General features: G+C 39.0%; 2 protein-coding genes across 2 annotated transcripts in view; one reads left to right on the forward strand and one right to left on the reverse strand.

Annotated features, from left to right (window-relative positions):
- Positions 1–1,464, reverse strand: part of orc1 (origin recognition complex, subunit 1) — a 16,024-nt gene extending 14,560 nt beyond the window's left edge. The window contains exons 1-2 of the mRNA XM_013911147.1: positions 1,197–1,464; positions 740–750 (exon numbers count right to left, since the gene is read on the reverse strand). Coding sequence (XP_013766601.1) covers positions 740–750; positions 1,197–1,291 — 106 coding nt within the window. The 5' untranslated portion in view covers positions 1,292–1,464. The remainder of the gene's footprint in view (positions 1–739; positions 751–1,196) is intronic.
- A 1,527-nt stretch (positions 1,465–2,991) lies between these two features.
- Positions 2,992–11,110, forward strand: prpf38a (pre-mRNA processing factor 38A). The gene is made up of 10 exons (XM_005734274.1): positions 2,992–3,236; positions 5,253–5,412; positions 6,498–6,619; positions 7,620–7,705; positions 7,790–7,900; positions 8,760–8,866; positions 9,009–9,035; positions 9,135–9,226; positions 9,991–10,039; positions 10,850–11,110. Exons 1-10 carry the CDS (start codon positions 3,107–3,109, stop codon positions 10,893–10,895), a joined length of 930 nt encoding a protein of 309 aa, XP_005734331.1. The 5' UTR covers positions 2,992–3,106; the 3' UTR covers positions 10,896–11,110.
- The last annotated feature ends 515 nt before the right edge of the window (positions 11,111–11,625 follow it).

An 11,625-nucleotide genomic window follows, 5' to 3' on the forward strand; every position in this document is an offset into this window, starting at 1 on the left:
TCCAGATGAACAGAATCAACTTTTGGAGGGTCATTTCAAAGCACCAAAACATAACTAACAAACTTCTGAAAATACACTTTAACAGTTCTTCTAGATTTCTATGGAAAGAAGGGTAGAGTACTTCGATCTGGTCATAACACCGGTGTGGATTTAAAGTCCACAAAACAAGCCGCATACTTGAAATGACCTGGTCAGCATTACATAAATCACATTTTTAACAAAAGTTGGAAATGTTTAGTAAAGATTTTGAGACAGACACTTCACTCTATGTGCTACAACATGGACATAATAATAAATGTGTGACTATTTACATTGTGAATTCTCACAGAAGGCATCAAAACTATAAATGAACACCTGTGGAATTATGTAGTACAGAAAACATGTTTTATATTTTAGATTCTTCAAAATAGCCACCCTTTGATTTGATTACTGCTTTGCACACTCTGCACAATGTTTTTTTTTTTTAAACACTCTTGAAGGAGTTCCCAGAGATGGAAAAAGGTTAGAGTACTTTCATCTGGTCATAACACCGGTGTGGATTTAAAGTCCACAAACAGTAAAAAAAAAACAAAAAAAACCCCACACAGTAAAGCCAATGTGGCACACATTCCACGAGGCGTCATCAACCCATCACTAAAACTGTGCCCCCCTCCAGGCAAACAGTAACATGGTAGACTGCATTAAAACTGACTCCACCCATGAGCCCAGATTAGAGCTGTGATGTCCACAACACAGTTACCATCTTTGTACCTGGGAGAGTTCAATGCTGTGGACAAACTGCTAGCAACAAGTCAATAAAACAAACTATGGCAGTAAATTATATGTTAACTTTGTATGAGTGTCGACTTTGGTAACTTTGACATTTTTGTAACCACATCAAAGGCAAAGGCCGACAACATAAAGTGAAGAATAAGATCAAGGAGCGCTAGACTTTCCCTTCTTTAAAACAAACAGACAATTGTTGCCCCCAGCCCCAGGGATCGAGGGCTAGGGACAACAAAAGAGCACAATAACGCGGCCCACCACTGCCTTAAATGATTATCACATAGTTGTTGTTTGATAGTTTGTCATTCTACTTAATTCATCCGCAGGACTCTTATCTCCCTTAATTATTCCAACAGAAACATTTTTAACCATCACACTGAAAAGACGGAGCATAAAAAGCCATTTTTTAAGGTGGAAAAATAATTACTCACTCATAGTCGTGGGTTTTTAGCCTCCTGTTGAAGTTTCGTGCCCTTCCACTCCACTCATATACTCGTCTGATTTTCATTCGAGTGAAATATTTCATCCTGTTTCGTCTCTTTCAGCTCACACAGAGGACAAAATCACAACAACAAAAAACAAAGTAACCTTCTCCCCACCGCGAAGCCGATCTGCCCGATTCTCTGATTTAATCTACTGAAAATACAATACAGGACAGCAATGAGATTTCGCGCGAAAAATGCGTAGTTTCCGGTTTTCTTTTTCGTGTCTTGAGGATCCAACACTGGCGTCATGCTGCCCCCTGCTGATTACTCCAGCCCTTCGGGGTTGCGTCAGGACACCAGGGATGAACTTGCTGTAACTTTCTGCTTTGCTCTTCAAATGTCCTGGTAAATTCATGCCTGAACATTTTCTGGGGGTTTTTGTTTTGTTTTTTACGGAAGTTCACTAAATGGCAAAACGGACAATTCTGTAGATTTGCAGTATACTTTGTCCTAAATGAACACTTTACAGTATAAAGTGACTTAAGACAAGATTTGTTGACTGTTAAGTAGTGCCATATGAATAAAACTGAACAGATCTAAAGAAGGTGTTTATTAGAACAGGACAGATGGGTGACTGCAGCCCTCTGAGCACAAGGCTGACAGGACTTTCCCCCCATATAATGAATAAATAAAACATAAAAATAAAAATGTAATTAAGACAGATTACTATACCAAACCTACAGATAAAAATGTGTTTACTGGGTTTGTTTTGTCAGCTCTAGCTTTTCAAAGACAATGAGGACCAAAGTACAATTAGAAGTGCTTGTTCTGATGAACACTTCATGGTTCAGAATCATCTTCAATGCACAACTTTTTCTATGCTGTGCTCAAGGTGCTCTCAGCTGTTTAACCCGACATATTTATAATTTAATCACATTAGGTCAACAGTGTCGCAAAACAAGCCGCATACTTGAAATGACCTGGTTAGCATTACATAAATCACATTTTCAACAAAAGTTAGAAACGTTTAGTTAACATTTTGAGACAGACGCTTCACTCTATGTGCTATAACATGGACATAATAGTAAATGTGTGAGTCTTTACATTGTAGATTCTCACTGAAGGTATTAAAACCGTGAATGAACACGTATCAAATTATGTAGTAAACAAAAAGTGTGAAATAACTCAAAACATGTTTTATATTTTATATTTGTTATATTTAGATTCTTCAAAATAGCTACCCTTTGCTTTGATTACTGCTTTACACACTCTTGGAATTGTCTGGATGAGCTTCATGAGGTAGTCACCTGAAATTTTTTTCCAACAGTCTTGAAGGAGTTCACAGAGATGCTGAGCACTTGTTGGCCCCTTTCCCTTCACTCTGCCATCTCATCCCATAACATCTCGATTGGGTTTAGGTCAGGTGACTGAGGAGGTCAGGCCATCTGGCGCAGCACTCCATCACTTTAATTCTTGGTCTAATAGCCCTTACACAGCGTGGAGGTGTGTTTGGGGTCATTGTCCTGTTGAAAAATAAATGATGGTCCAACTAAACGCAAACCGGGTGGGATGGCATGTCGCTGCAGGATGCTGTGTTAGCTCTGGTTCAGTGTCTTTTCAGTTTTGAATAAATCCTCAACAGTGTTGCTAGCACCCCCCGCGACCCTGAAAAGGACAAGCGGAAGCGAATGGATGGATGAATTTGAGTGTCGTTTTTTCTTTGTGTGTGTGTCATTTTTGTCCACACGCCATACCAGCTGGCGGCGGTAATGCACCGTTTCGCTGTTTGCCAACAAGAAGAAGCGGAAGGAAGAAGAAGAAGAAGTCGAACCGGAAATAATATTTACTCTTTCCGGTTTGGCGTCTAAGGTTTTCTTTTTTTTTGTTCATTTTCTCCATGCCAGAATAGTAGTATCATGGCAAACAGAACCGTTAAAGACGCTAACAGTATACACGGGACTAACCCGCAGTATCTGGTGGAGAAAATCATCCGCACACGAATCTACGAGTCTAAGTACTGGAAGGAGGAATGCTTCGGTCTCACCGGTTAGTAGTGTCACCAGTGAGCTAACGTTAGCTTCATGAGGGCTCATTTTAGCAAGCGGGTTACTATCGACATTAAGCGGGCTCAGTTATATTCTTGGGGAGATAGATAGAGAGATATTTTTAGGCAACAGAAATTATTTTATTTTAGGCTAAAAATTCAAGACACAGTCATACAAGTACAACACACATTAAGATGTGTCCTGAACTGCTCCTTGACTGTGCAAAATAGTATAAACAATAAGTAACTTTAAATTAGAAATCGGAAATTTTAAATTAAAAAACTGAATATGTACATTTTGCAAATGGAATATTAAAGTGTTTGTACCATATTAGCACAGCAATGTCTGACCGTGCAATGGAAGTAGAATAAACAAAACTAAGTAACGTAAACACAGTAATTGAACTGAGTGACTATAGTTATTTAATGTAATGTAAACAGTGACTGGAGTACAACAGTGACCAGAGTAATATAAGCAGTAGGTAAGCAGCATGATCAGTGTAGCAGCGTGTGCCGTAATAATAAATCAGATACGATATGAAATATGACAAGAATATAAAATAAGGTCCTGTTCTAGACCCTTATGGTGATGCTATGAGGGGAGCGGGGGCATGTTCTGATTTAAGCCTTGGATGGTCTGAGGATAGAAGCTCCTCTTGAGTATCTCTGTTTTTGTCCTGATAGTGCGAAACCTGCCTGATTGCAGAAGTTGAAACAGTTTGTTACTGAAGAAAGGCTATAGAAAAAATAAACAAATTTAACACATGGTTCTGTAACATGCCATTGTGTTAAACGATGTAAATGAAAATGTTTCACCCACATTTGTGACTAAAAACAGACCTGCAAACACATTTAGTTTGACAACATTAATTCCACGTGGCTCCCAGTTTTATACAGAAGCACTGATAACACAATAGCAGCAGTGATGATAACACTGGCATAGTTTCACATGGAGCTGAACTCTGTTTACACTTACACATGCACCGAGAAGAGCAAATAGGCTTAGCTGTTACAGAGAAGCTGAGGAAAGAAAACGTGTTTCTAGAGCCCAAAAACAGCAGTTGCACTTCATCAAAGCGCCTGATCAACAAACACCAAAATTTGTTTTACACAGAGAAAAATCTGCAGTAAGCCTCCAAGAGTAGTATTAAAACATGCAGATGAACTGTTAACTTGGTTTCATACCATGTTTATATTACACAGCTTGCTAAAGGCTGATGGCAGCTTTTACAGCCTTACCTGCAGCAAACAGGGGTCTAAAGGGAGACATGGACTGTTCTTGGCCATATTTATTTAAAGGCTTTCGTAACATTTTTCAGATTGCAATTGAAATGGTGTAAAATTTTGTGTTAATGAAATTGCATTAATATTGAAAAAGTGATGTCACTCCCAATTTGGTGCATTCCAGCAAAAGGAATAAATGTTAAAAGACCTCATCTACCTCAGAAATTAGAGACTGTTCTGGCCCTTCCTGTACAGTGTTTCTTACCAAGTCAGTGGGAGTCATTGGTTTCCTGGTCCTCCTAAAGTCCACAGTCAATTCCTTGGTCTTTGTCCCGTTGAGCTGCAGATGTTTCTGCTTGCATCACATGAGGACGGTCCCTTCTGGTGCCTCAGTTGTGCTGATGATCTTGTCAAACACACAATGTTAAAACGCACATATTGTGGTCTTTCTGTCAGGCAATCAACAATCCAGGACACAGCTTGTTGTACTACTTAGGCATTCCTTTCTTCATCTTTCTTCATCTCCTTCTCTGATAGTTGGATACCACAGTAATTGACTCAGAGTGCTAATATGCTAATATGTGAGGGACATCACTCCCCAGTTCTGAAATGGTACTGGTAGTAAAATAGTAGTAGAACTGTAAATTTCTAATCTGTACAAGTCTGTATACCTCTGTTCATTGTCTAATTGGAAGCATGTATGCAGGTGCATTTGCAGGCAACAATTGTATACAATGCAATTTGTATTTATAGTTTTTTGTTAACAATGCTTTTGCATGTTGTTTCATCCTCAGCTGAGCTGGTTGTCGACAAAGCCATGGAACTTAAGTATGTTGGTGGAGTTTTTGGTGGAAATATCAAACCCACTCCTTTCCTTTGTCTCACGCTGAAGATGTTGCAGATTCAACCTGAAAAAGACATCATTGTCGAATTCATAAAAAACGAGGATTTCAAGTGAGTTTTCTGCAGAGAGAAAAGGAGTAAACACTTATGTTGTGTTAATTTTCTCAACCGAGTTCATAGTGTATAGAATTCACTCAAACTCGTGACACTTTTAGGCACATTCCCACTATTTTGCTTAGCTAAGGTTGTAGCATAGTTGTAAAGATAAGACCTTTATGAACATTTGACCTTAAGAAAAAGTTGCATGATATTTAGAATACCCATATATGATTTCTTATATGGCTGTATGTTATCAGTGCAAACAGTGGCATTGAGAATGGCATTTTAAATTGCTCTTTATAGCAGTATTATCACTCGAAACTTCAGATCAGTCTATTGACCTTGAAGGAGAGGTCAGAGGTCAAATGTGACAAGGTTTTTAACCTTTATATGGTACTTTTTTAATGTTCAAAATACACACTTGTAAGAATCATAACTTAACTTTTTGTTCAGTTGATCTTGGTGGATGTAAGCCAAATTGTAATAGATTATTATGACCCTTGAGTTTTATCTGAATTTCTTCAAAACTTTTTAAGCTTTTGTGTTTACAAATCGAATGATGAACTCAAACACAAATGTGATGAATCACCAGGGCTCTCAAAATCGCTAGCCCGACGTCCCGGGGCTAGCGATATCTCCGGTCGGGCGACCAAAATCTATCTCAGCCCCGCCCGTCGGGCTATATGATAGCGGGGCTGAGATATTTGTACATTTCTTCAGTTAATTTGTATGAGTGAAACCTATTTTCCTCGGTTTACTTTGCTGCTGTCACATGGCTGTGTATTTGTTGAATACTTTATTGATAATGATTAGGTAAGGAAAATATGTTTCTGCTATTTTGTAAAATTGTTATTAATAAAAAGCTCTGTAAATTGTTTAAGTACTGTTTTATAGTTTTATGTGTTTTTAAATGTCTTTGTGCCTGAATGTGATCTTGCTGATTATAATGTTGCACAGCAGTTTGGTAAACTGTTGTTGGCAGTCAGCAGCGTGTGTAGCACATTTCATGCTGGATTGATTAAGAATATATTTTTATGTGTGTAACACATAGATGAGGTATGACATGTTCGTGCTCATTTTTTTCCCTTTTCTTTTAGATATGTGCGTTTACTTGGAGCGATGTACATGAGGTTAACTGGAACTGCAGTGGATTGCTACAAATACTTGGAGCCTTTGTACAATGACTACAGAAAGATTAAGAGTCAGAACAGAAATGGAGGTGAGTTTGACAAGTTCATCTATAAATGACTGGACTCTAACTGGTGTTGGAGGGAGGTGAATGATATCGCAATATTTCAAGAAAATTTGCAATAATGATATTTCTGACATATAAAAGAAAAATACTAAACATTTTATTATTTGCTCGCTGCTTGCAATCAGCAGTACTTGCAATGTACAATGTAAGTGCATGAAATGCATTCTCCATCTTTTCACATGAGCTAATGTCACTAATAAACTTCCTAATTTGAAGTGTGAATCTTATTGAAACAAGGCCCCAGCACTAGGAGCATTACAGTGTAGCAGTACTGACAGCATGAGTCAAAGGTGAGCACAAAAGTGGCATAGGTGTTTAATTCATCAAGCATAACTTTCACCCACTAAAGAATATAAATAAATAAATTACAGTAAAATGTAATTTGAGATCTTAATAAAAAAATATCTGTTTTACTTGACTATTGTTTTTCTCTTCTTTTTGTTAAAACAGTATTTTTTTTAATTCATTGACAGTATTGATTCTGTTTTACGATTGCAAATAAAGAATTCTGACTTTTTTTTCTCAAAATTCTGAGAAAAAAGTCAAAATTCTGAGAAAAAAGTCAAAATTCTGAGAAAAAAGTCAAAATTCTGACTTTTTTCTCAAAATTCTGGAAAAGAAGGAGGAAAAAAAAAGGACATGCCCACTTTTTTCCCCCCAGTGGCCCTAATCCTATTCCATACAAAGCACTTGCACATACTAGTGGATTAAACGTTGCAATTTAGGACAACGTTGGCAAAAACCTTACATTGGGTGGTTGTTTATATTTGTAGGCGCTGTGCATGTATATGTACACCAATCAGGCACCGATCATTCAATGAGACACTGATTTTTTTCGTCATTGTGACACTTGTTAGTGGGTGGGATATGTGAGGTAGCAAGTAAACATTTTGTCTTCAAAGTGGATGTGTTCGAACCAGGACAAATGCGTAATTTTTTATTTTTTATTTGTAAATTATTACAGAGTTTGAGGTGATGCATGTGGACGAGTTCATCGACGGGCTTCTTCACGCAGAGAGAATGTGTGACGTCATCCTTCCTCGGCTTCAGGTGTGTTAGTGTCATTTTTGTATATCTGACCTGTTTGACGTGCCAATGTCATTGACTTTTCTGTTTTTTATGCGTGTATTACAGAAGAGGCAAGTGCTGGAGGAGGCTGAGATGCTGGACCCAAGGATTAGCGCTTTGGAGGAGGACTTGGATGAAGTAGAAAGCAGTGAAGAAGAAGATGAGGAAGAAGATAAGGTTAAAAATAAAATTATCAGTAAAAATCTACCATATAAAACTGATGCAATAAATTGGTGGTTTCTGATTGACATGTTCATTTTCCAAATATATTTCTAATGTTTAAAGAGCCCTCACTATAACAAAACACAATATGTTCAACTATCAGCTTTTGTTTAACTGCACAGTTAGCATATGTTCAGCTTCACTGAAACATGAAAATCCATCTGTAATAGCAGTAACGTTCTGTACTGCCACAAGATGGCACCATCCATCCATCTTCATCCGCTTTATCCGAGGCCGGCTCGCGGGGGCAGCAGCCTAAGCAAAGAGGCCCAGACCTCCCTCTCCCCAGCCACCTCCTCCAGCTTATCCGGGGGAATACCAAGGCGTTCCCAGGCCAGCCGAGAGATATAATCTCTCCAGCGTGTCCTGGGTCTGCCCCGGGGCCTCCTCCCGGTGGGACATGCCTGGAACACCTCACCCAGGAGGCGCCCAGGAGGCATCCTTGTCAGATGCCCGAACCACCTCAGCTGGCTCCTTTCGATGTGGAGCAGCAGCAGCTCTACTCTGAGCCCCTCCTGGATTGCCGAACTTCTCACCCTATCTCTAAGGGAGAGGCCAGCCACCCTTCGGAGGAAGCTCATTTCTGCCGCTTGTATCCGCGATCTGGCACCGAATATGTAAAAACTGCAAACACAAGTAATGCAGATAGTATTACATAGTGTAAATTAGTTCCTTTGCAAATACAATGACTGGTTTAGGTTGCTCAGCTCAGTTATATAGAGGCGTCTGCATAAAATAGCTTCTATGTCCACTGAAAATGTTGTCTGTTAGTGGATTAACTGAAAAATAAAAACATGAATGAATTTGGTTGCAGATGGAGAGAATTCAGACTCCTGAGCCACATAGACGTGGTTACCGTGACAATGACAGACCTCGCCGCTCCCCATCACCACGTTACAGACGCAGCCGTTCTCCCAGACGGTACTCATTGTGCTCATCCTTACATTTTCTTGAGTCTTCATATGTTTGTGAATAAGACAAGTAGACTTGCAGAGCAACCTTTTCCCACATTGAGTTTATACAGTTGCTTTCATTATGGTAAACTCCATTATTTCTTCTTCAGGAGGAGCAGGTCTCCAAAGAGGAGAAGGTATGACTGCGTTTTGCATTCACTTTAATCTTGTTAAAACTGCACTGCTAGTATGTGTGTCTTACAGGAATATCTGTGTTTTTTATTGTACATAAACAGCCCCTCACCACGGAGAGATCGCCATCGCAGCAAGAGCCCCCGGCGCCACCGCAGCAGGTCCAGAGAGAGACGCCACCGCTCCAAATCACCAGGTAATTAAAGGGGAGATCAGTGTTCTGTGGCCATATGGTGTAACCACAATAACAGACAGCTGAGAATGGGGGAAAATATGGGTTATTAAAGAGTCTGCAGACATTTAAGTTAAAGAAGCAACCAAATATATCATTCATATGATTTAGAACATGGATGTTCTCCATCAACTTGGAGTTCCAAAGCATTTTAGCCATTGTATCTTTAACTGCTCACTTACTAATGAACAAAGCACTTTGTTTACAGTTAAGCAACCAAAATTAATCGATTGGCTTGTTACTGTTATTTTTGTTATATGTATGTATATGTACAGTGGTGACTCGTTTATCGTGGTAGTTACATTCTAATAATAACCCACAATAGGTGAAATCCTAAAATAAAAATAATATATGGTTGAATATATATCGGACATTCTTACCTCCAACAGGGTTTTTAAAAAAATGCATGCAAACCATAAAACACCTGGGCCAGACATTTTTGTGGGACACTCAGGATCAGGGCCAGTGGTCCACAGGATGACTTGGATTCAAATTTGTTTTCATCTGTTTATTTTTTGCAAAGATTTGTGCCACAATATCAGTGGGTTTTAAACCACTGAAATGAAGCCAGCAATCATAGAAATTCATGTTGTTCTTCTGCCATCCTTTTGGCAACTATGTTTTAAGTTTTTAGCACTGGAAATGTTCAAGTTATTTCCATAGTTACATAAGTTTGGAAAACTTTTGTCTATAACTAAAAATGACTTGGTGTCATTGTTGTGATCCAGGTCACCACAGAAGCCACAGACATCGCAGCCATTCCAAGTCCCCAGAGAGGTGAGTATTATTATTATTAATGTATATCTGGGTAACGTTATTTGATTAGTGGGCGCTGTGCTTCCTGGTCTTGATGTCAGTGACTTCGATCTCCTCCTGTGACCAGCTTATTATCCCAGCAGGGTACCTGATCACAGGCATAGGTGTTGATAGCCCAGATCTTGTTCTTACCACTGCTCCTTGGGGCTGTTCATCTTGTAGCCAAACATCTCATGATCACTGCTGCCATAGATCAGCTGGTTAGTCTCGGTAATGTTTGCAGTACATATTGTCCGTAGTGCTGCATTCACATCATCTAGAAGACCTTCAGAGGGTAATTTATGTAATCTTGGTAACCGACTACAGAGGGTCCAGCATCCTGTCTTTCAGGTCAATTCCTCTCTCACTTAACGATACTTTCTTGATACCCGGGGCTTCATTCTCACCCAAACTTGGGTATCTACCCCTGACTTGTCGTCTTGGCTCCCCCTTGTGTTGCAATTATGTTGTTCCTTGCCAGTCTCTAGCTGTGAGAGCAGTTTCTCCATTATACTTTTAATTGTCTATAAACAAGTAACTAAATTAAGTAACTAACAAGAAATAGCACAAGCACACTATACTGTGCCGTAATTTGATATGGGCTAAAGACAGAAAAGAAGGAGAAAGAAAGAGAAATGTGTATTTTTAAGCTCCAGGTTAAAAATAACAAGACAGAGAGGGAGAAGAAAGAGTTTCCCTCTGTGTGCATATTTGTATTCACCAACTCCAGTGTAGTGGTATTAGAATATTCATTGTTTATTTAACTTGGTTTTGTTTTGTTTCACGTTACAGGAGTTCAAAAAAGAGTCACAAGAAGAGTCGAAGAGGAAACGAGTGATTTTTTTCTTTCTTTTTGTTTTTATACCAAACTTTCAGAAATCTGCTTTCTAATTCCTGTGTATTTGTTTTCTTTTCCCTTGTTGTTTTTTTATGGGGGGGGAGTATAAATATATAAAATATTTCATGTAAACATGTTCATTGTGCTTAGAATGTGTTTCATAATCTGATTTGATCTGACATTTCAAAAATAAAGGCCCCTAAATTGTGACTCTTCGGATGTTTCAAGGATGTTGTTGTTGTTGTAATAGAATTAGTGGTAGTAGTAATAGTTGTTATTATTATTATTATTAACTGATAGGCAAATGAGGGAAGTTTGAAATTTGTAAATGAGATGAGGGCTGAGGGAACTGAAAGTGTTTTACCCCTCCCTGATTTCCACATTTTCTTTGCATGTTTGTAACATATTGAAACACAAGTAAATATGAATTGTAGTTTCTAGAAGCGGTTAGTAGTAAGGGGTTGGGGAAACTTTGACTGTGTGAAGAGGAGTGTGCCCCTGGACTTCCCCTCGATTCCCCCGGAGGCCTGCATTTGAGTCCAGCCTGCCCGGCCTTGACTATAATAATGACTGTAGAAGCTACCGGAGCACAGAGGAGAAGAGCTGGTGAAGCCTGGACACTGGGTGTTTGTCAAGGTCATAAAAGAAAAACATGGTCAACAACCCAGGTAGGAGGTATGATATCAGACACTGCTGTCCACACCTACTGCTGTAAAAATAGCTGAGCAAA

Source organism: Pundamilia nyererei, unplaced genomic scaffold, assembly GCF_000239375.1.
Source record: "Pundamilia nyererei isolate P.nyererei 1_Seehausen unplaced genomic scaffold, PunNye1.0 scaffold00057, whole genome shotgun sequence".
In the NCBI taxonomy this organism is placed as follows: domain Eukaryota; kingdom Metazoa; phylum Chordata; class Actinopteri; order Cichliformes; family Cichlidae; genus Pundamilia; species Pundamilia nyererei.